Genomic DNA, 24,486 nt, shown 5'->3' with positions numbered 1-24,486 from the left:
CAAGCTAGAACTGCCCCCGTGGGATCTGAGAGTGTAACTGTTTATGGGAGTAGAAAGCCTCGTTTTTCTCCCACGGAGTGACTGGCAGTTTTGAACTGCCGACCCTGCAGATCGCCGCCCAACCCGTAACCACCAGCCTCAGAAAGAATCCAGTCACAAAATAATCAGTGGACAGTCAGCCATTCCAAGAGATAGCGTATGATCAAGAACTGGTGGCATTTCCAGAAGTCCGAGCTGCCTGGAAGACGTTGGTGAAAAATACGACTCCAGGCATTGAAAGCATACCAACTGAATTGTCCCCCAAATGTGACAGGACGCTGGAAACATTCACTAGTCTGTGTGAAGAACTTTGGAATAGACAAGCCTTCAGTGTGTATGACTTACACCTCAACACCAAGAAGACAAGATCTTAGAGCGGAACCAACGAGATCGCTCCTGATCCCCAGGGGGAGATCGACACCGTCAAGGGTTCCATTTCCATGGATCCACATGCACACCCATGGGAGCAGCAGCCAAGAAACCAAAGCACACAGTGACCTGGTCACATCTACCAAAGGCCCCTTGAAAGAGGTTAAGATAGAGAAGGGGGCGAGTAGCAGACATGTGGGTGAAGGGTGACAACGGACAGTGTAAGATATGAAATAGCAATAACAATATATAATTGATCAGGGATCCATGAGGGTGGGAGGGGAAAAGAGGAGCTGATACCAAGGGATCAACTAGAAAACATTTTGGAAATGATGATGGCAACAGATGTACAAATATGCTTGATACATTCGGTGTATGGAGTGTTATAAGAACTGTCAGAGCCCCAATAAAATGATTTTAACAAACAACAAGACAAAACCAAAGATGTCACTGTGAGGACCAAGGTGCGCCTGCCCCCAGCCATGGCCCTTTCAGCCATCGTGCACGCGTCTGGTCAGAAAGCTGGACGCTGAAGAGGAAGACTGAAGAAGAATTATTGCCTTTGAGTGACGGTGCTGGCCAAGAACACGGAGTGTAACACAGACTGCCCGAAGATGGAACAAATCTGTCTTGGAAGAAGTACAGTTAGAATGCCCCTTAGAGGCGGGCATGCCAGACTTTATCTCAAGATTTTGACCGTGTCTTCAGGAGGGGCCGTCCAGGGGCAGGCAGAGGAAGAAGAGACCCGCAGAGAGATGGGTTTGCACGGCGGGTTGAGGCATGGCAGAGGCATGAGGGTCGCGTGGGCCCAGTGAGGACCGGGCATCCTGATGAGTCGGACTCCATAGGGCCTGCCAACAACAGCAAAGCCCCTCGCCTGAGGGGACGGGCGCACTGGTGTCTGGTGCCCTTCAGAGAAAGGATGACCCGGCTCCTGTCTCCCCTGGGACAGCCCTTAACACACCGAAGAACCTCCCTGAGGTGGCTGTCTGCAGCCCACTCCCCACATCCAGGCCTGGGAAAGTGAGCAGCTCAGCAGGGTATGCAGGAAGCCCTTGCAGACGCCTCTGCAGGGCGCCCACCCTCAGTGTCCGCAAACACGGTGCTCTGGGATTTACTGCTGTGTTCTGTCCCCCGCCCAGGGCTGAGTCCTTCTAGCGCCCGGGGCCCGGGGCCCTGGGCCCTCTCGCTATGTCTCCCAGGCCTCCCGAGTGGGTTTCAGAGCTAGTGAGTGAGTGGTCGCGTTCCCTGGCTGCCAGAGTGTGGATTCCCCCAGCCAAGAAGGAGAGGCTTGCAAGGGTTAACTGCAGCCTGCCTGTGGTCTGAGGTAAGCAGGGAGCGTATTTGTTCAGGTAAATAAGGAAGGATTACTTATAATGGGAAACCAGGCCCCAGCCAACTCTTCATCTCCGGGCAGCCCGACTTCCTCCAGGCACACACATTCCTGCACTCGCCTGCGTCCACACCGCACCGTCGGGGTGTCCTGCACCCGCTGCCCCCAGCCCGTGGGCGTCTAGGCCCGTGGGGGCTGGACCTTGCCACAGCACCACAGGCATCCTTGGGCCGGGAGCAAAGGGCTCCCTACAAGACCCTCAGCCCTGAGACCCCAGAGGGCCACCCCTCGTGGGTGGCCAGGTCCCCGGCGTCCCACGCGAGTTTCAACTCTGCCCCCAGCTCTGCTGGCCTCTGGCCCCACTGGCCCCCCAGATGCCCGGCTGAGACCCAGCAGTGGCCCAGGCTGCCCAGCACGCCTCCTCCTGGCCCCTGAGGTTGGCGCTGCAACGGACGACTCCTTGGGCACTGGGCAGCTAACAGGTGAGTCCGGCAGGGGGCTTGCAGGGGGAGGGGAGCTTGGGAGGGGGCTTTCCCTGCCAACTGTGGGCACAGTGGGTGGTTGAGAGCAGACTCCCACAGGTGCTCTCTGACTGCTCGGGCCTCTTCCCTCAGGCACCAGCATCCCTGTGAGTGGGTCCCCTCATGCTCAGAGTCCCCTACCTGCCCTCCACTGGGTGCCCACTCATTTTCCTGGGGACTCCAGAGCCTGCTGAGACCCAGCTGCCCTGGCTCTGGGATGACACCATTCCGCTGCCCAGTAAGCCCAGGCTGCCCTCCTGCAGTGGCCATTCTGCAGGTGCCCAGCTCAGGCTCCTGAGACCTGGCCGGTCCTGCTTGGGTCCCAGGCGGCTCTGCCAAAAGAAGGGGCACCCGGTACCAGGCCAAGTGTGGGGTCCAGTCCACAACCCAAGGGCTGGGCAGTGGTGGGCATGGGAGCTGGGTGGTCTGGGGAAGCTGCAGGCAAATCTTGGGTACTTGAGTGTCAGTCAGAGAACATGAAAAAAGCAACAGGTGTGTCTGTGTCTGTACGTGTGTGTGTCATGTGTTGGGGTGGAAATTGCTTGAAAACTCTTCGGAGATTTGTGAGCTTCTTCCTACGGGTGTAAAGGGCAGTGGGTGGTGGGGATGATAGGGTGAAAAGCTGAGCGGTCTGCATGACAAGGGGCTCCCCTGAAGTCTGAAGTGTGCGTAGGAATGGGTGTGCAGCAGGCATATGTCTGGGGGAGTGGGCAGGCCGCCCAGGCCACAAGCCATGAGTGACCTGTCCCCTTATGACAGTCACAGCCTCTTCCTCGACCTTGGCCAGGGCTGGGCCTTGTTCTTACTTCCTCCCCCACCAGCAGCTTCTCTGTAACCCCCAGAACAGTGGCTTCTCCCAGCGCCAGCTGCCCCTCTGAACAACAAAGCAAACAGACTCCAGGCCATCCCAGGTCCGAGCAGCGGGCAGCTGGGCAGGGCTGGGGAGGAGAGGCCATCTGACAGCCAGGCCGGGGCCTCGGCTCAGCCTCCTGAAAGTGCGCCCAGCCCTGGAGTCTCACCACCCAGAACTCATAGGCAAATTTGGAGGCGGGGCAGGGAGCATCCTTGGAGCTCCCAGGAAGATGAGCTGTGGTAGACGTGGCCTCCCCTCAGATAGCCTGACTGTGAATTTTAAAGGAAAAAGAAAGAAGAAAAAAAATCCCATCTAGTTGATTTCAACTCAGAGCAACCCTAGAAGACAGCAGGGTGGCACTGTCCCTATGGGTTTCTAAGACTGCAACTCTTTATGGGAGTAGAAAGCCTCGTCTTTTTGTCTCAGTACAGCTGGTGGTTTTGAACTGCTGGCCTTGCAATTAGCAGCCCAATGCATAACCACTTCGCCACTAGGGTTCCTTTGACTGGGACGAGGCAAGCATTGATTTATACTATGTTAGGCACTCTGGAGGGATACAAACCTACAAGCTCCCTCCCTACTGGTGCCGACAGGACATGGTAACAATTTGAGAACTGTATTGTGTGGAGTGACCTGGTGCATCTTGAGTGGGACTGTGGGGGGGTGGGCAGGGGGAGAGTGGGGTTTAACTCACTGCCTGATCTTGGGCATGTTTCCGCTCGGTCTTGTGTCTAAGAGCCGAGAGGCTTGGATAAGATGATTTCTGAGGAACTCAAGCCTTTTCAAAGGAGGCGACAGGCTGGCGTGGGGCTCTGACGGCTGCGTAGGAGTTTGTGGAGGCTGGATTGATCTACTTTGGAAGTCCGTGTGCTCTCCCAGCCTGTGCCCTAAGCTGAGGGGATGGGGTTGGGGATGGGGTGGAGGAAGCCGGTGGGACAGGCACTCCGGGTCTGGCCCCTCTTAGCGATCAAGGAAGGCATTGTGAGGCTAGCAGTTGTCCCAGAAAGCTGGGTGACCCCAGGGTAAAAGGCCAAGGACTCCTGGACCATCGCCCTCTCCCCTCTCTCAGACCCGCCTCCACCCACCTGTCACCCCTGCTTCTTCCTTTGTCCTCATTCCTGTTCCCATTGCCCTTCCTCCAGCCCCATCCCTCAGGTGCCCCCAGGTGCCCCCCTCCAGACATCCTCAGCCCTGTGAAGGATTCCCATGTCCAGCCCCCAGACAATCTTCACAATTGGTTCAAGCTAAGTTCTTGACAGTCCATTTAACAGATGGAACAACCGAGTCAGAGGAGACCCGGTCACTTGCCGCTTCAAGTGGAGGGCCCACGCTGGCTCTGGGACGCCGCCCCCCCGCCCCAACCTTGTCTCACTCAGCGCCCCACCCAACGCCCCGGCCAAGTGAGTGCCTGTCAGGTGGAACAACTCTTCCCAAAGCAAACTTTGCACAAGCCGAGTTGCCCTGGGCTCTTCCTGACATTTAATGCCAGGCTCTCTCTCCCTCCTCGTTTGCATGTTCTCTGCCCAGCCCGGGGTGGGGGGGTGGGGAGAGCCCGTCCAAGAGGTGCCCCCTGCCAGATTCCCCTTTCCCACCTCTCAGTGGGTGGGTGGGGTCTCTTCCACTGTCCTCCCCACCTGCCCGAGGGTGACCCAGCTGGGAGCTGGACAGGACTGCCTCTGCGAGCAGCCTGGGCGGGCAGGGAGGGCTCTCAGCACTTCCAGGCTCCCAGGACTCTTGTGTGCCCCTAGGTCTTTCTGCTCTTGGGCAGCAGGTGGCCCGGTGAGCTGCAGGAGGCCATCTCCTCCCACTCCCACCTCTGTGTGGCTCCCTGCACCTGGGACAGAAAGTGACATGTCCCTGAAGAACCGCTCCCCACCCCCCAAACGACTCACAAGGTCAACACACGGCAACACTATGGGACCAAGTTGAGCTGCCCCTGTGGGCTTCCAAGACTGCACCTGTGAGTGAAAGGCCTCGTCTCTCTCCCACGGACTGGCTGGTGGTTCCTAACTGGGATCTGGCGGTTAGCAGCCCAGTGACCTTGTGTGTTACAGAGCAGGGGTTTTTGGCTAGAGCCCTGATGGCAAAGGGGTAAAGCTCAAACCCAGCAGACACCCCTCTTGGGAGGGCAGGCTGCCTCTGTGCGGGATGCAGCCTGGGAACCGCGTGGGGCCTCCTGCTCTGGCCTGTGAGTTGGAACCCACTTGCCCTGGTTTGAGTTCATCTTCACAGAAGCGTGATCCCTGGGAGCTGCTGGTGAGTTCCGGGCGCTTAACCACGGAGCTACGAGGGCTCCTTCATAATCCCAGGAATGCAGCCCTTTCCGCTCCTCCGGAAGAGCCCTGGTGGCAGAGCGGTTACACATTGGACTGCTAACCACCAGGTCAGCAGTTCAAAACCACCAGCCGCCCCTTGGAAGAAAGACACCCGCCGGTGACAGTGGGCGTCTGTGACAGTCTGAGACCGTGACAGTCTCAGAAACCCACTGGCGCAGTTCTACCCTGCCCTGCAGGGTTGCTATGAGTCACAGAGTGGACTGGATGGCCTTGAGTATAGGGTTGGCGCTGGTCTCCACCCCTGTAATAACCCCCCTTCACGCTTCCTGAAGCCCCTTTCCCAGCCCTAAGGTGTGCTCCCTGGGCCTAGCATGGGGGAGCAGGCGGGTGGCCCACCCCACCCTCTCACAGCCTCCTTGGCTGGAGCCTACTAGGAAGCTTGGCTCCGGGCATGGAGCTGGGCCTGGAGGCAGCTGCCGTGACACTGGAGAATGGAGATGTGGGCAGCTGTGTGTGCACAGTGGCAGGGTGCCCTGTCCTGAAGGAACCACGGTGGTGTCGTGGGTTGCACACTGGGTTGCTAACTACGAGATCAGCGGTTTGAATCCAGCAGCCACTCCTTGGGAGAAAGATGAGTCATTCTGCTCCCATCAAGAAGTCCAGCCTCACCACAGGGACCATTGGACTCCATCCCATAGAGTCTACAGGGCAGTGAGCTTTGTGCGGGACCCCGGTCTTGCCCATGTTAAGCTCCAAAGACACACGGTCTCTCGGAATCACCACTTCACCAACGAGGAGACACAGGTAACCAAGACCAGGTGAAGCCCATGTGTCCTCAGACCTTCAGGACCTCACCGTCCTCGTGAGCGCAGAGCGGTTTCCGGAGAGCGAGGAAGGCCGGCAGAAGGTGTACTAGGTGTGAATGGGAATGGGGGTCCTGTCACGTTCCCTCGGCACCACTCATCCCAAGTCCAAGGCTCATCTGGGCTGGGGGTCCGGGCTGGCTGGAGGACCTATTACTGCTGGGGATGGGAGCAGGCCTGCTGGGCACTTGTGAAGCGAGGGGCCAGGGTCCTGCTTGGTCAGATGGCTGGGCAATTCATCCTGCTAACATCATCAGCCCTAAACAACTTCTCCGCTGCCAGCAGTGGGGGGTGGGGGGCTCTACTCGCCCTCTTCCAAGTCTCCAAGGGCAAGATGGGGGCAGACGGGCTGCAGAGCCCTGGCCTGGCCTGGACTGGGAAGTCTTGAGGAAGGCCCAGGCCCTGTGAGAACCGTGAGGAACCTGAGGGCCAGAGCCCAGGGAATGCCCACGGTCTTTTGTATGGTGGGAAAGGCTGGATGTGCATCTGCTTGTCCGAACGCCGACCCTCCAGCTCTTACCGGGCCCTATCCCCCTCGGAAGCAAGCTCAGCTCTGGAAGTAGGCTTAGGGCACTGAATTGAGCCGGAGACCTCCAGGCCACAGGCACCTGCCCCTCCCAGAGCCCACCACCATGACCACCCTACCCACCCAAAACAAAGCCAGCTCCCTGCCATCGAGTCAGTGCTGACCTCACAGTGGACCCTTGTGGGATTCCGAGATGGTAACTGATTGCAGGAGCCGAAAGCCCGGCCTTTCTTCCAAGTAGCTGCTGGCAGTTTCGAACTGCCGACCATGTGGATCACAGCCCAGCATGTAAACACGCCACCAGGGTAGGGTTATGATTTTCAGGGGGCAGATGGGTAGGCGACTTGAGTGAAGGCAAAGGGCCAGGGGTGGTCAGGAGGGGCGTGGGAGGTACCTAGTCCATCCACATATCTGGCAGGAGGGTGATTACCACGCCTGGTCGCACACCTCCAGCCGGGCACAGCGCCCTTGTTGGCCAGCTGGAAACAATACCGTCTGGCCCCGGGGAGGTCTGGGAGGGCCAAAGAAGCCATGTGTTTTGTTTGGCCCCCACCTTGTCCCAGAAGGGGTTGGAAGTGTTGTTGGAGGGTAGACATGCAGTAGGCGGTGCGCAGTGAGGAGTCCTGGGAAACGTGATGTGTGATTAGGCCCCAGAGTCCACAGGGAATCATGAGAGAAGCAGACCAGACCATGTTTCCTTGGCATTCTCTCCTCTTCAGTTTCCTGTGCCCCTCCTCCTGGCCTGTCCCCTCACCCTACTGGCCCTCAGACCCTCACTCCCATCCCGGCATCTCCCACACACACTCCAGTCCCAGTGCCCACTGGCTGGCTCGTTGGCTGAACTTCCCCAAGAGCAGGGGCTCCTGGGAAAGGCAGGTGGGTGGCCTGGGCAGGTCTGGGACCTGGGAAGAGGCCAGGACACCCGGAAGAAACCCAGCCCCTCATACCGAGTCCAGGACAGGAACCCTCCAGGAGCCCACCTCTCTTTTCCTGGCCTCAGAGCCCCTAGGTGCTAGGGATGCCCACGGGGGGAACTTGAGAGCAGGCCAGGAGGGGAGCAGCCGGGGTCCTCAGGGTGATGTCCAGTAGGGAACAGCCACTACACTGGGCAGGGAAGCGTGGGCAGTAAGTGGAAGCCTAGGGTCTCAGACACTGCAGGGGCAGGCTCTGTCCTGAACCACAGAGTGGAAAGTGGGCAGGGGGAGGGTCCCCGTCTGAGGACCCAGCCCAAGAGGAACGGAGAAACCAGGGAAGGAGGGTGGGAGGTGGGGCCCGTTCCAAGTGCACAGACACCTCAGGGTCTACCCCAGCCCCTGACCCAGGTTCTGCTCCTCTTGGGTTCTGGTTTGAAGAGCCGCTTTGAAGGGCAAGGGAGCTGGGGTGCTGTGGGAAAATGGGAAGAGAGGGGGCAGGTACAGGCAAGGCTGGAATGGGGAAGGCTCGGGGAAACAGGCCAGCAGGCAATGGGTAGTGGCCTGGGACACCCTGTGACCTTGGGCTGGGCTGAGTTCTCTCCAAGGTGCTGACCAGCTGACCCTGTGGGGCCCGGGCTGGTCTGCATCCTGGCAGGTCCCCAGTCCACCATCAAAGTCTGATGACTTCAGCCAGGACTCCAGAGAGAGGGAGGGAGGGACTGCAGCCATGGGGTGTCCCTGCACCCCTTCCCCACCCACTCCCTCTCGGTACTCCACTTACAGGGGTGAGTCAGCCTCCTGGCCCTGGGTGGGGCTGGGTAGAGGGCTAGGACATACGTTTTGCCCACGCTGCAATGCCCCCAGTGAGTGCTGGCTGGGAGCCTGCGCAGGCAGGGCATGGAAGACCGAATACTCCCCACCATAGCCCAGGGCCTGAGTCAAGAGTGCTTGTGTTCTCAGGAGGTCTCTGGAATCCTGAATGGTGCTGCCAGGTGGGATGGACACCAGGAGGAGGGCAGGGGAGCCCTAGGCCACAGGCAATGAGGGAGACTTTGGACTCCTCTGTCCTCTCCTTCATCTGCCTTCCTGGGGGTAGGGGAGGCTCAGAGAGGAGGGTCAGAGGTAGCTAAATCCCTCTGTCCCCTCCCTTCACTCCCTCCCCACCGATGTGACTGTGGCCTCCATCAGCGGTTAGTTACCAAACTGCCTTTGTCTGGAGTGGGAGCCAGCACCTCCAGGGCAGGAGGAGCCACGATGAATCCAGACACGTGGCTTAATCCAGAAAAGATCGACTCAGGGTTTGAGAGCCGAACGCATTGTGCAGGAGACAGGCAACCTCAGAGACTGCCGGGAAGGCTGGGCCCACTGTCCAAGGATCAGGACCAGGCACTCAGCAGGCTGGGCCAGGACCTCGGGCCTCTGGAGTATGCCCCGATGGTCGAGGGGCCTCTCGTCTGGCCCGGGTTCTGCTGTGTGACCGAGCGTGTGTCTGGGCCAGTCTCTGAGCCTCGATTTGCCTGGCGCACACCAGGTGCACAGCTGCTGTGGGGCTGGGCATTGTGGCATGGACTGAGCGAGCGGGGTGAGAGGGCAACTGCTGCTGGGGAGGGCATCTTGAGGGCGGGGTGGGGGTGCTTGGAGCTGAACTGAGATGGAAAGGAAGGGGGCCATGCAAGGGAAAACAGCCTTGGGGACAGTCTCTGTTCTCACAGTCTGGCTGGCAGGTGGTCTCCGTGTCCGTCCCGGAGTCTGGTCCAGACCCAGCGGCCTGCCCTTTCCCTCTCTGGTCCTCAGCGGTCCCATCTGTAATCATCGATGGTCCCTGCCAGCAGTGAACAGAATCCCAGGGGGATGAGTAGGCCGCGCAATGGGGAGCCATGGGAGGCTGTTGAGCACTGGGTATCTGCTGAAGGGGTTTTGGAGGGCGTGAACGTGACACTGGAGTGGAGTGAGCAGCCAGGAAGCAAGAGCAGACTTGGGAGGCTGGAAGGGCCTGATTAAGAGGTGGGCAGGACCCAGGTGCTGGCCCGAGCAGAGGGGCTGTTAGGGTGCGCAGCCCCGGGCCACGGCCAGTTCACTAGCAGCTCTCTGAGCTTCACCGCCCACTTGTGGAAAATGGGGCCGGTACGTCCACGTCCCCCGGACCCTGGGCCGTGGATGAACACTGGCAGGGGCATGCCGCACGCATAGTAGGCGCTCTCCAAGCAGATCTCCTCCCTCCCAAGCGAGTCTGGAGGAGATGCCAGAGTTGTGGGCCCGGCCAGCACCCCAGGGCCCCTCAAACCTATGGGGGGGCTGAGCATCTTCTCCCACGGCCTCCTGCCAGTGATCGGAGCGGCTCTCCTGGTGCAGATCAATGGTTAACTTGTCTTTCACCAAGGAGATCTTGGAGCGGGAGCAAACCTGGGTGGAGAGCAGGCTTCTGGACATGCACTGGGGTTGGAGCTCTGGGCCAGGAGGTGGAAGTCCTTGGCTTGGCTGTCTTCTTTCTCTGAGCCTTAACTTCCCCATCTGCAAAGTGGGAAGCCCCGTGCGGCATCTGCCCTGGTGACGGGATGGATGTGAGGGCTTTGCCGCTCAGTCAACAAATGTGTCAGGGATGTGTCACCACGTCCCAGCTGGTCAAACGTCGTCACCTGCCCTTCCCACTCACCCCCACCAAGCCCTCCCAGCCCAGCAGCTGCCTCACAGCCTCCCGTAGGCCGAGGCCACGCAAACAGCAGGGCACAAGGGAGGCGAGTTCTGCTTCTCGGGAAAGCTTCCGTTCACCTGGCATGCCGCCTGGGTGTTGGCAGCGACTGTTCTAACGTGGCAGCCATGGGATTCTGGGGACGTGGACGGGCAGGAGGCAGGCAGAGGTGATGAGGGCCATGTGGGGACTGGAGGTGGGGGCTGTCCCCAGGGGTGGGGCTGCAAGGGGGTTGGGTGTGGGCCCAGGCTGGGGTGGGGACCCAGGGGCAGAACGAGCTGTTGGCGCAGCCTGGGTAAATAGCACGGACGTACAGCACACACGCGTGTTTGCATAGAAGGACTTGACATGCGTCCAGGCCTGCCCTCTGTCCCCCGAAACCCCACACCCCTTGGCCCCTGCCCACCCCACCCCACCCTGACCTTTCCTTCCTTGTCAATTAAAGGAGGCCCAGAAAGGGAGGATTCGAAATTGAAGGAAACGTGCTTCCCGCTGCCGGGCGCTTTCTCTCTGCCACGGGGCAGTCCGGGCTGCTATATCAGGTTGGGAAGGTTGGACACTGAACCAGGGCGCCTGGCTTGGGTGGGGGGGGGGGCACTAAGCCCTGCCAACCCCAGACGACAAGAAGACCTTCTCCGAGTTTCAGGGAGAGGTCTAGGGGCTAGCCACAGCCCCCATGAAGCCAGAGGTGACTTCTGAGCTTGCTACTTTGCCCTGTCCCATCTGCAGGGACACATGGTGCTGCGCCTCGAGGCTGTGCCAGCCTCTCACAGGGCCGGACACCCTCTCTCCCCATGGCCCCAGGGGGCACCATCAACTCTGCCGTTAGAGGGTCTACCTGTCTTTCATGGAAGCCTCCCTCTTTCCAGCCAGACGCCTGGGAAGCAGCGGGTCCCCAACCTGACGGTGCATTGGCAGTCCCTGGGCAGTGAGGTAGCTGCTCCGGGATGGGTCTGAGGACGGGGCTCAAGCCCGCTTGCAGGTCCCGCTTCTCTGAATGCTAGATCAGAGCCCGTGGACCAGGAGGGCAGGGGGGTGGAAACTGCACATGTAGCAGAAGCGCTGTCCACTGGGGTGTTTCAGACAGCCCTAGACGGGACTCTGGGCCACAGTGGTTGTGCCTTCGACTGCTACCCATGAGGCGAGCAGCTGGAAACCCTTAAACCGCTCCTCAAGAACACAGAGGCTTTCCGGTAAGGGGTTAGGGTCCCAGAGACCCACAGGGGCAGCTCTGCCCTGTCCTTCAGGCACTGCAGGTCCAGGGAACACACATGGAGAGCATGGCTTGACCACCCCGGGGCCTCTGAGAGAGGTCTTCCCAGGCTTAGTCCATGCTCTCCTCCTCCTCCTCCTTTCTAAGCGGCCCCTGTGTGTTACGGAGGGTAGTCTGTAGGCCATCTGCCCCAGCACCCACAGCCCTGATTTCTCAGTGAGCGCCGAGCCCGCGGACCACCGGGAGATCCTCACACTCTGCCATTGAGTCCATGTCGACTCAGAGCGACCCCATGGGACAGGGAGAACTGCCTCTGGGGGCTTCTGAGGCCGTAGCTCTTTACAGGAGCAGAAAGCCTCATCTTTCTCCCGAGGAGCAGCTGGTGGTTTTGAACTGCTGACTTTGTGGTTAGCAGCCCAATGGGTAACCACTGTGCCACCAACCCAAACTGCAAACGCACTGCCATCAAGCCGAGGGCTACTCTTAGCGTCCCGGTAGGACGGGGAGGAAGCAGGTTCGGGAGAGGCAGAGCCCGGGGGACAGATGTGTGGTGGGGCCCTGGCTGTAGGCTGTCAGGAGCCTCCAGGGCTCTGGGGACAGCAGTGAGGAGTGTGTATCTGCCTGGATGAGCGTCTCAGGGCCCCCTGGAGCCGGGGCCGTGTAGGCCAGCACGTGAGCCACATCTCCAGGCAGCCGCACACCCCTCCAGGGCTGGAGGGAGGAGAGAGGGCCTGAGAGTTTGGATGGGCCAGTCGGCAGCCCGCACCGGGGACCAGACCTGAATGCTGCGGGCAGGCGCACCTGTAGGCTTTGGTCACTAGCCGCCTCAGGAATGACACACTGAATTTGCTCATGTCCCCCAAACGGCCCTGGGGGGCAGGCGGGAAGGTTAGATAGCACCGCTCCCCCACACTTGTTTTTCTCTTCCTTCACCTGGGGATGGTGATGGTAGTCTTCGGGCTGCCGGCCGTCTCCCTCTGGGTCCACCCGTCCATACCCACTTCGAGGGCAGAAGTAAAATGAGGTTTGCTGCAGCAGGAAAGATCTAGTCCTGCTCAGAAGGAACTTCCGTCCCAAGCCTCTAGGCTGGGATCTGAGGGCGGGTCCAGCGGCAGAAGCCTCGGTATATCGGGCTCCTTCTCTAAGCCTCCGTAGGCGCATCTGCCAACTGGGCCTAATCGGTCTTCCACGGGGAGGCCTGCAGGCTGGTGAACACACATTCACGTGTAAACATGTGACGGTCCTGGGCAGCCTGCCTCTCCTAGAGAGGCCACAGAGCTACCCGTTTGCCCCCAGCCCCACCTGCTCACTGCTTGTCCCTATCTGCCCACCCTTGTCCCAGCTGCTGCCCACTGACCCAGAAGCCCTGACTCCTTCCCAGGCCTGGCCCCTGGGCCCCTCATCCCTGTGCCCAGCTTAGCGGGCCCCATGGGGACGGGGAGGCAGCCAGAGCCTGACTCTCTTCCCTTGTTGCCTTGTGCAGACGCAGCCGCCAGCCCGAGCAGCAGCGGCATGGGCAGTGCCAGCCCGGGCCTGAGCAGCATACCCTCCGTCCGCCTGCTGCTGCCCAGCGACTCGGCGCTGCGGACCGGCCTGGAGAAGGCAGCGGTGGGAGCGCTGGGGCCTGAGAGTCGGGACTGGAGCCCCAGCCCGCCGGCCACGCCCGAGCAGGGCCTGTCCGCCTTCTATCTCTCGTACTTTGACATGCTGTACCCGGAGGACAGCAGCTGGGCGGCCAAGGGCCCCGGGGCTGGTGCTCAGGAGGAGGCGCCGGAGGAGCCTGAGCAGTGCCCGGTCATTGACAGCCAGGCCCCGGGGGGCAGCCTGGACGTGGCCCCCGGCGGGCTGGCCCTGGAGGAGCACTCGCTGGAGCAGGTGCAGTCCATGGTGGTGGGCGAGGTGCTCAAGGACATCGAGACCGCCTGTAAGCTGCTCAGCATCACCGCAGGTGAGCCCCGTCCCAGTCCCCCGCAGGTGGGGCGCAGGCAGGGCCTAGGTGGCTGCGATGAGGAGGGGCATGGCCTGCAGACTCTGACTCTTCTTGCTCCCCCGCCGCCTCAGGCAGCCCCGGAGAGACTGCTACTTCAACCCCCAGCGAGCCTGAGCCGGGTGGTGCTTCCCTGTCTCCATGCCCCACTCACGCTAAACCAGTACCCCTACTTGGTAGCTCAACCGCCTCTCAGACACCTCTCTGCTCTCCAGTCGGTTCCAGCCACATTGGCCTAGACCTCCCACCCAGGACTTGTGCACATCCCGGCCCTCCCGCCTGGAGGCTCCCACTCCGTCCCTAGAGCACGCTCATCTCCATCCCTGCCCGGCATATCCTATCTGCTTGGCTTCTTCCTTCCCTTCTCAAATGGTCCCACCGCCCACCACCTGCTCCTCTCCCGCTGCGTCTCTTAGCCCAGCCGAATGCGGGGCACCTCCGGCGTGTTCGTCCCCATCCTGCCTATCTCTCCAGCTGGAATGCACACCCCACAGGCTGCGGGCTTTTGCAGGCTTTGTTCACTGCTCCGTCCTCGGCTCCTGGAATAGCACACGCTGAGCCAGAGCTGCAAATTGGTCGGAAATGGTTCCTTCACAGCAGAGGGAAACCAGGGCAGCTTCAGGTTGCATAGCAACCGAATCTCTTTGACCCAAGTAGGAAACGGGCAGCTGTGCCCCACTCAACGATGGTGGCGGCCTCTGCCTTGAACGTGTGCCTGCCGACGACGTCTCTGAACTGGTCCACCGCTTCCCTTTTCCTGTCAAAAGCTCCCTGTCGAGTCCACTCTGACACCCAGTGACCCTACTGGAGAGGGTAGAACTGCCCCTGCGGGTTTCTGAGCCTGGAATAGGCGTAGAAGCCCGCCTCTCTCTCTTGGAGCAGTTGGTAGTTTTGAACTGCTGACCCAGTGGTTAGCAACCCGATGGTCTCAGATCAAAATCCTCATGCCTCGAAGACCCAGCAGCTGTGTAATGAGATCACAGCCCTGAGCGACCCGTCCGGAGCCCGTTTAAAGCCCCGCCTGGCACATAACAGCTGCTCAATGCGTGCTTGCTGAATGGTCTCGGTAACCAGGACTCCCTGTGTGCCAGGCACTGTGCTAGGACTGGAGGACTGAGAGGGGAACTCAACACACAGCCACTATGTGCATGGAACTTGGGGTGCAGCCAGCTGGCCACACCCATCCATCCATCCCCAACAGGGCAGGATGGGGACATCAAGGACCCGAGCAGGCTTGTGACTGACTGGCCTGGATGTGTGATTGTGGAGCAGACAGTGCAGGTTCCCAGTTCTGGTTCCCCATTATCGCTCCAGCGTTGGGGAGGCCTGACTCCTCTCCCGGGGTCTTTGTGCCTGGGCATTTGAGTGGCTCACACTCTGTGCCGCTCCCCACTCCCCACCTACCCATGCAGGAAGGTTCTTTATGGACGGCCCCCCTTGGCCCCAGGCCCAGCTTCTCCTCCAGGGCCTCATCTGGGACTGTCCCCCACATCGCCCCCAATTGTTATGCCCATTTCAGGCAGCTCCATGGGCACTCCAGTCCTCCAGGTTCCCAGTCCCCATGCCCCCCACCCCTGTAGCTTTTCCATGGTGCCTCCTGCCCCACTCGGGGCTGGGAGGGGTGTGTTCCCTGAACAACTGGGGCAAGAACAAACTGCTCTGACCACAGGAAGAAAAATGGCCTTATTTAGCGGGGGCAGGCCAGTCAGCAGGTCACCCAGCAGGTACACTGACTCAGACCACGGTGTTCACTTGGTGGCCCCATTGTGCCCCACCCACCAGTCTGGCCCCCAGCCTGGACCCTGCCAGGCACACCCAGAGCACCTCTGCCTGAGCCAGTGTCCCTCCACTCCCACCCCACCCCCCTCTAGGCCTGTGGCTGTCCCCACCATTCTGTGACCTGCCTCTCATTGACTCCTCCCTCGTGCAGGGAGGCACCCACCAGTGTTGAACACTAGTGTCCGCATCGCTACGAGGCCCTGAGTGTTGAGGGCTGAAAGTTAGAGGACTCACCCCTGGCTGTGCTGGTCTCTGGTTCTTTGATGAGCTCAGAGAAAGCAAGAGACCCACTTTGATGTCACTACCCCATCCAGGACTAGGCTCCCCCAGAAGACCCTTGGAGGGGCTGGAGGTTCCTGAGACCCTGGTGGGGTGAGGGACGCAGAGGCTGAGGCTGCCCTGCCCTGAACCAGGTTTGCTTGCAGGGACCTGCCTTGTTCTTCTCACCTGCTTGTCCTCTCTTCTTGGGACCCCAAGCAACTCCCAGGCCCCTCCAGTCTCTCTCTAAGCCTGGCCTGTCCCACCTCCCCACCCCCAGGAGGACATGGCCCTGGGCCACAGGCTCCCACGGGTGCCCATCAGGCCACACACCGGGCGCTCACCCAGCCTCTGGTGTCTCTTGCCCAGACCCTGTGGACTGGAGCCCTGGCAACGTGCAGAAGTGGCTCCTGTGGACAGAACACCAGTACCGGCTGCCCCCTGTGGGCAAGGCCTTCCAGGAGCTGGCGGGCAAGGAGCTGTGTGCCATGTCTGAGGAGCAGTTCCGCCAGCGCTCGCCCCTGGGGGGCGAACTGCTGCACGCCCACCTGGACATCTGGAAGTCAGGTCAGTCTGTGTGTCATGTGGCGGGAGCCGGAGACACCAGAGGGGAGGGGACAGTGGGCCCTGGAAGCAGACTGAGAGGGTCTCCCTGCTCAGGGAAGGGACCCTGGAAGCAATCTGAGCTCCATTCTGAATCTCAGGCCCGATTGCAGCTTCCTTCCCAGACCTGCAGGAAAGCCACTCTGAGTCCTGGTCAAGGCCATAGGCCTTCAGGACCAAGCACAGCACTCACGAGAGGGTCAGGCCATGAGGACACGGACCACGGGGACCTCTGGGACTGCTACCCTTTCTCTTTTCCTTTGCATTTGTTTTGTTTTTCCTTGAAAAAGTACTGAGGTAATGAGTGCCTATCAATAAACACAGTGGGAAAAAGTAATATTCTCTCTCATATCTGACCCCAGCCTTCTTCTAACCCCTCCCCAGAGGCCACCATCCTATCAGCTACTGTGGTAGCTTTCCAGGAGGCTCTGGTGGCATCGTGGTTATGAATTGGGCCACTAACCACAAGGTCAGCCGTTCAAAGCCACCGGCTGGCCCTCGGGAGAAGATGGGGCTTTCTACTTTCATAAAGGGTTCTAATATCGGAGGCTTACGGGGGGGGGCACTTCTCCCCTGCCCTGTAGGGGCCCTTTGAGTCAGCATCATCTCGATGGCAGTGAGTCTGTTTGATTGGGGGTACTTTTCCAGGCCAAGTCTGTGCACGCCATCTGTGTTCTGAGTCGGCGACTCTATAGGACCGAGTAGAACTGCCCTGCTGGGGTTCCTGGGACGAAATCCGTGTGGGAACAAATCACAGATCTTTTCTCTTGAGCTGCTGGAGGCTTCCAAGCCAAGCAAGTCATTGTTTTACCACCGGGCCTTCTCTCTCTCTTTCGCTCTCCCTCCAGACAGTTATAAATCTATATAGATAGGTAGAGATATTGGTTTATTTGCATACCAGCGTATATGGATGGTTTACATGCAGAATGTGGCACCAGGGTATACAGACTATTGGCATAGCCTGTGTTTAGATAAGCTATATTTTTATCTCTCTATCTATGCAGCCCTGGTGGCTCAGTGGCCAAGTTCATTGCTGCCAACCAAAAAGGTTAGTGGTTCAAACCCAGCAGCTGCAGAAGAAAGGCGTGGTGGTCACTGCTCAATAGTCGATCCCGATTCCTAGGGAGAACCGCCCCTGGGGATTCATGAGACTGTAAGTCTTTACTGGAGTAGAGAGCCTCGTCTTCCTCCTGTGGAGTGGCTGGTGGTTCGAACTGGCGGTTCACCACCCAAACATCATCACTATGCGATCAGGACTCACTGTGCTATCAGGCTTATACTCCATGAATGGTTTAGTAGGAGCAGGGGATTCTATGCGACTACACACCAGAATGTGAGGGGTGCCGATGTGGACCACGTCAGAGGCAGCTGTACTCTGTCCTACAGGGTCGTTATCGGTCTGGATTTATTGAGAAACAGCAGGGTCAATAGGACAGAGTAGAACTAGCCCCCGTGGGTTTCTGAGACTAAATCTTTATGGATGTAGAAAGCCTCATTTTTCTCCTTTGGAGCTGCTGGTGGTTTCACACTGCTGACCTTGTGGTTAGCAGCCCAATGCATAACCCATTACTCCACCTGGGCTGGCTGCAGCCAACTCCTAATATTTAAATTGTCTAGACTAACATCAGACATCCGTCTGGGCTTTGGGGGAGGCAGTGCTTGTTAAGGGACCCAAGATGAGTGAAGAGGCGGCGTCTACTTGCGTGACCCACTCAAAGGCCCACATCCTGCCCAGGGGGTCGGCCAGTGCCACACGGGACCAGCAGTGACGCAGCACAAACTGAGCTAGCCTGGCAGCCCTGTCCCTCTGAGGCTGCCTCCCACCCCCCCGCTGCTTGAGCTGGACCTGGGAGTGCCAGGTAGGCGTCGGCGGGCCCTATGGAGAGCTGCAGGGGTGTGAGGAGCTGGGTGACCTTGGCCCTGGAAGGCCAGCACTGAGTGCGGTGCTGTGGGGATGTCATTACCGTGTGTCTTTGAATGGCCTGTGAGGGGTCATGGACCCACTTCACAGATGAGGCCAGGGAGGCCCAACAAGGCTCAACTTCTACTCTCTTTTCTCTAAACTCAGTAAGGCCCTTCCTACCTCTGAACTCTTAGACTTTTCATCCCAGACAGCCAGGAAGAAGGGAGCCCCAGAGACAGCCCCTAGCCCGTGTCAGTGGCCCCAGACTGTGGGGGTCTCTCTGGGTCCCCCAACCTCCTCTCCTTGCCCTGCAGCGGCCTGGATGCAAGAAAGGACATTGCCTGGGGCGATTCACTACTGTGGTGAGCCTGGGGCTGGGGCAGGGGCAGGGAAGGGGCAGGGGCCTGGGGCTCCCCATTTAACCTGCACCCTCCCTGCTGCCCAGCCTCCACCGGCGAGGAGAGCTGGACCGACAGTGAGGTGGACTCATCTTGCCCCGGGCAGCCCATCCACCTGTGGCAGTTTCTGAAGGAGCTGCTACTCAAGCCCCACAGCTACGGCCGCTTCATCCGGTGGCTCAACAAGGAGAAGGGTGAGTGGGTGCCGGCAGAGAGCGCTGTTGGGTAGGAGGGCAATGCGAGAAGGAGCCGTGGGGCTCACCTGCGTGCTGCCCAGGTGCCTGGCCCGGGGCTGGGCAGAGAGATGGAACACCACCTGCCTGTCAGCGGGCCGCTGTAGCTCCCAGTTGTTACAGTCTGTGTGTGACTTGTCCCCTTGTCCATCTCCCTCATCCCTTTCCATCCAGTGGCTGGTGGCAGCTTTTTCAGAAGTTGGTGGCCAGGTCTTTTTTCGGAGGCACCTGGATGGACTCCGCCCCCATCATTACATCTGATCACAACATGGAGATAATTACATAACCCTGAGAATCATGGCCCAGCGACATGGTCACATATATATATTTTGGGAGGGTGGGGCAGGAATGGACACAATTCAATCCCAAACACTGAGTGAGAATTCAGGCATACTCTGCTCTGGGGTGACAGATTTTGTCTGTGAACCTGTGAACTCTAGACCACCCGTTGTCTGCCTCGGCGGTACAGAAGCACAGCCGTGGGCCCGGCGAAGGCAGATGTCCCTTATTGATGGGAGAGGCTGGACAGAAAGAAGGGAGAGTGGACAGCAAGCTCCCAGGCTGTCGGAAAGCCTCCAACCGAGCGATGTGCATTCGCGCTTGATGCTCGGAAATCCCCCTCCTCTGTGAGGCCATTCAAGTGTCTCTCAAAGTGGGCGACACCACCCTTTCTTGGGTGGGTGGTGGAACGATTCCGGGGGGCTGCAGCAGCAAACACCCACATTTGATCCTGGATTCTGGGCCGTAGGACACGAGGTTTTCACTGCTGAATAAATTTTGTTCTGGAAAGAGCGTGGTGGGTCAAGTCCGTTTAGCATCTGGGCAAATGACCCCGCCCTCCAGACTCTGGGTGTCGACGAGGCTCTCGGGCTTCTTGGGGGAGACCTATCAGCCCCCCAGCTCCACGTTTGCCTTCCAGACCTCCTGGAGCAGCAGTCTGCCCCCGCGGCTTCGGGCAGCCCGACCATCTGCTTCTCTGAGTGGTAACCCCACCTCCTCAGCCCTGTTCTTCTGCCTCTTGGACATAGACGCCTCGTCTCCTTAGCTGTGGGTGGCAGCCCCATGCTCCTGGCACACCTCAATGTCAGCCCCAAGGTCAGGAGCCAACTTGGCAAAGATCGGACTCTTTGAAACTTAGGACAGGATAGTCTGACTTGGTGCTCCCAGGCGAGTGTGGCCTCGCCCTTTGACATGAAGACAGCCCTGCTTCTAGTGCCCCTTCCAGCCCTCCTGCTGACCTCTGAGCTACTCCAGGGGACCTTCTTCTTTTCTTGGAAGGCAATAGATAAACGCCCCTTGGGGCGGTCTCCTGCCTGTAGAATCCCAAGAGGCCGATCACATTCTTTCTTTCTTTTACTGTTGTCCTTTCTCTGTCCCCTCCCATCCAGACGGATGTTCTAGTCTTCTGCTGTGATCGCTGGTTAGACCCCTCAGTCACGGGCCTCACTTCCTTCATAAGAGATTTTTCCAGCCACATCCTTGGTGGACATTCCAGGACCTCAGGCCTGATGTACAACAAACCTTTCCAAATCTCCCACTGCTGTTTCCGTTTCGCCCGGTTCATTTTAAAATCCATCTCTCTCCTCTTGCCTTTGACTCTAAGCGGCGAGGAGAAAGCACGGGGCGCCGTTGGGATGGCTCGGAACACTCTCAGCCGGAGACCCCGCTCCTGCTTCCTTTCCGGCGCTTCCTTCTATCAGACGTCTCGGCACGCCTCACACAGTTCTTTGCCACCGCGTAAAAGGCATCGTCGCCCTTCCTCCGCTGTCCAGCCACCCAATCTGGTCCTCGCAAGCCTCCTTGGACATTCACATCGCTAGCAGCCTTCTGTCGGTAGCTGGGGGATATGCCTTCCTTTCCTGAGACGGGAGAGGCTTCCTCGGTTGCCCCCTTCACTCCTGCTGGGCCCTCGTCAGAACTGCTCTTGACGGCGCCTTGACTGTAGCCAGTCTCTTCGGGGTCCTGGGTTTCCCGACTTGGTGCCTTCCGGCTCCTCCGGCTTACCGGGCGCTGCATTCGCATGGAGACCACACGTGGGGGCCTGTAACACACAGCACTGCGTTCTCTTGCACGGGGGAAGGCGGCCGTCCGGGTTCACGGTGTCTCTTCTAAAAGCTCCTTTGCTGTCAGTTCCGGGAGAAGGTCCTTCCGTGCTCGGCTTCTGTTTCCTGGGTCCTTGAAGACTTCCATGTGCCTGGCATCTACTTCCCCCCTATCTCTTCTCTACCTTGCATTTCATCTCTTTTCTCTTTCAACAGAGGTGGACTCAAGACACAGGGCTGCTAGGAGCCCCCCACCCCCCACCCCCCACTGTGGGTGGCTAGGAGGCTACGCCTTAGGCTACTAAGCACAGAGAGGGAGCCTACATGCATCTTGCCTCATTACCATAGCAAAGACAACCCCCCCCCCCAAGGGGACTGATGCAGACCCACTGCTGCTGCCGTCCTTAGCAGCTGTGGGGCCGTCAGACTCATAATGGCGTGGTCATACTGGTCCGAAACCCCGCGTGAGCCCCGTACCATCATCCCCATCGTAGTGTTGAGCCCATTGTTGCAGCCACTCTGCCAATCCATCGCAGCGAGCGCCCTCGTCTTAGCCGCCCCGCTACGTCCATGAGTACGCTATCCTTCCAGCCCGGGTCCCTCCTGACGCACAGTGAGGCCAAGTCTGCTTCCAAGGAGCACGCTGCTGCACTTCCTCCAGGACCCATCAGTGTGTTCTCCGGACAGTCTGTCCCACGGTTAACACTGCTCGCCAGTACTGTCGGCCAGAAGCCTCAATTCTTGTCTTCTTGATGCCCTGCCCCGCTTTCGCAAGCTCACGAGGCCATTGAAAATGCCCTGGCTTCCACCAGGCGGGTCCTAGTCCTCAGAGCGACATCTTCGCTCTTTGGCACTCTACAGGCATCGAGGTTAGGACTTACAGGGCATCTTTTTCACGTGGCACAATGCAATCCGGAGCCCCAGGCTGGGATGGCTAGGTGCCACTGGGGGAATAGGGGAGCAGAGGCCGGCCCTGGGACTGGTCCTCTTGGTTCTCCAGAGCCTAACCCGTCTTTCTCTCTCCCACCCCTCCTCTCCCCGGCTTGCCTTGGGCCGGCTCTCTTGGGATCCTCCTGCCTCTCGGAAGGCATCTTCAAAATCGAGGACTCGGCCCAGGTGGCCCGACTGTGGGGCATCCGGAAGAACCGGCCCGCCATGAACTACGACAAACTGAGCCGCTCCATCCGCCAGTATTACAAGAAGGGCATCATCCGGAAGCCGGATGTTTCCCAGCGCCTGGTCTACCAGTTTGTGCACCCCATCTGAGAGCCTCCCTCCTGCCTGCCCTGCCCTGCCAGACCCTGTGCAGGGGTGGAGAGGGGAGGCTGCTGGCATGCCCACACGCTAGGGCCAGGGAGGGGGTAGCCCATGCTTCCGGGGCTGTAGGAGTGTTCTCTGGAGCCAGGGACCCTAAGGTGAGCATGCTGCCCCCAAAGTCCTGACTGAATACCTGCCAGGCCACTGGGGTGGCCCCACATACAATCGGGCTGTTCTCAGTGGTCACTGTCCCCCAGAAGAGGACATCCCTCCAGCCTCAGGCTGGGACCCCAGAATGGCTCGAGCAGAGCCTAACACCTCCACAGGATGGCAATGACCTGGCTGAGGTCACCCAGCCTGTTTGTGGCCAAGTCGGCAACCCAGTGCTTGCTCTGCTACATCCCACCGCCGTCCATTCTGCACCCCCGTGGGACGATGCTGGGGAACGTGCGCACCTGAGTTGGGTAGCGGGGTGAACCCCATGTAAGGATAATAAAGATACTAGAGAATGGATCTGTGTCCCCGGATCGGTGTCAGCGCTGGGGTATGGTCACAGGAGCTGGAATGCCCCCAAGGAGGCTGCCTGGGGGAGGTGGCGATAAGCCGAGCCTGAAGGGACAGTTAACTGGCAGGAGCAGGGAGAGGCCAAGGAGAGGCGGCCATGGGGTTGGTTGGGGGAGGTGGGTCTGGGCCTGAGAAAGGCTCTACAGGCAGGATTGAAGAGGAGGCAGGCCCATGTCCTCTTGCTCTGCTGGGGGCAGGGGCTGGCCCCCCCTTCGAGGTGGCACAGAGCTCATCTCTGCTCCGTAACCTAGGGGGAGCTGGCCCCCACAGTGGTGGTGTGCGAGAGGGCTGGCAGAGGAAGGGGCTTCAGGTTTGAAATGTTGACTTCCTGAAGGCCTCCTTCATGGCACATGCATGAAGCTGTGAGTTCCGTGTGGGCACTGGGGGCAGGGTGTGTGTCCTGTGTGTGTGTGCTGGATGGGATGGGCTTCCCTCCCCATGGGCGTCACCTGGACTTGATGGAGCAACATGCCTGTCCCGGCCTCTCAGCTGTTATGTGCCAGACATGTCTGTGGCTTTTCTGCCACTAAGCCTCCCACGGAAGCCAGAGGCTGGACGCGGCTACGTGACTGGTCACACTCACACAGCCCATCGGTAGCAAAACCAGCAATGGGACTCATGTCACTCGCTCCCCAAGGGCAGGCAGCTCTCTGCTCCTCCACACTTCCTTCTTGGTATCTGGACCGTGTCCCGGGGCTCCACCACTTGGGCCTCGGAGGACAGTCTCTGGGAGACAGGAGAACTGGAACCCCACACTGCCAAGGGTTAAATCTTGTCCCATGCTGCCTTCTGCCTCCAGCCTTCTTATTGTCTCCAGAAGTAAGTTTACTCCTGACAGTGAGCAAACAGGCCCTTGGCATCGGTTAGTGGGACCGGACCGAGCGGGGGAGGCAGCCCTCCCCCCACCTCTGTCTCATTGGGTCCCACTGTCTACCGACGCCCAGGGAGGGGGCAGACTGGACCCCAGCCAGACCCGGCATGGATCTGCTGAACTGGTTTTGTCTCTAGCCTGCCAGCCCTACCCCCAACGGCATCCCTAGAGCCACCTGCTTGCGTGTCTCCAGGTGGGCCTGAGTTTGGAGGGAAGAGGGACAGGGTGAGGGGTGTGGCATGGGGAGGGGGTCAGATGACACCGTTCCCTGCTGAGCAGATCTGCCCCCTGTCCCCTTGGAGAGCACACACCCATCCAGTGACACCCCCACCCAGGGTGCTGGCAGCAAATGGAGAGTCCCTCTTCCTCTGCAGAACCCCTTCCCTGTCCCGAATCCAGGATGCCCCATAGCTCAGCCGAACAGCCTGCATCGTAAGACAAGGCTGCCTTTCTTGACTTGACGAATGGGAAGGAGCCCTGGTGACAGTGGTGACTGGCCACTGACCAAAGGCTGAAGGCTTTCGTCCGCATACCAGCTCCGCAGAAGCCAGGCCTGGCCATCTGGTCCTGGGCAAAAAAACCCCAAAAAGTACAGCCTAGGAAACCTCATGAGGTCACCAACGAGTTGGTATCCACCCAGCTGGCTCTTAGAATAACAAGAGGTGAGAAGGGGGTGGCGAAGGTCTTCAAGGTCCAGCTGAAGCAATCCTCCCTCCCTCCAGGACATCCGCGCCCGAGAGAGCAGTGGTCTTGGACGACTGTCCGACAGCAGTTTTGAGCCAGAGGCTTAAGTCAGGCCCGTGGGTGGGAGTCAGGGTGGGCTCATTGGGAACCGACGGCTGAGCCAGGGCTGGACCTGGGACTCCTGGCCCGTCCCAGAGATCTAGCTCAGGCTGGGCAGGCTGGAGCAGGGGCAGAGGCGGGAACAAGGGCAGAACAGGGCTGGGCAATCTGTGGGCACAGGCTTGGGACTGAGGCCAGGGCAGGGTCTGAGC

At 59.6% G+C, this 24,486-nt stretch overlaps 1 protein-coding gene across 2 annotated transcripts; it reads left to right on the top strand.

Moving 5' to 3' along the window:
• Positions 1-13,108: 13,108 nt before the first annotated feature.
• SPDEF (SAM pointed domain containing ETS transcription factor) lies at positions 13,109-22,065 on the top strand. 2 transcript variants are annotated; one of them, XM_075554189.1, is made up of 5 exons: positions 13,109-13,544; positions 15,990-16,187; positions 18,441-18,488; positions 18,572-18,718; positions 21,887-22,065. In XM_075554189.1, the coding sequence occupies exons 1-5, from the start codon at positions 13,109-13,111 to the stop codon at positions 22,063-22,065; spliced, it is 1,008 nt and encodes a 335-aa protein (XP_075410304.1). The 2 variants fall into 2 exon arrangements, with proteins under 2 accessions (XP_075410304.1, XP_075410305.1); XM_075554190.1 differs by lacking the exon at positions 18,441-18,488.
• The last annotated feature ends 2,421 nt before the right edge of the window (positions 22,066-24,486 follow it).

The sequence above is a fragment of the Tenrec ecaudatus genome, chromosome 7 (genome assembly GCF_050624435.1).
Source record: "Tenrec ecaudatus isolate mTenEca1 chromosome 7, mTenEca1.hap1, whole genome shotgun sequence".
Lineage (NCBI taxonomy): Eukaryota > Metazoa > Chordata > Mammalia > Afrosoricida > Tenrecidae > Tenrec > Tenrec ecaudatus.
This window is presented reverse-complemented; position numbering and strand designations above follow the sequence as displayed.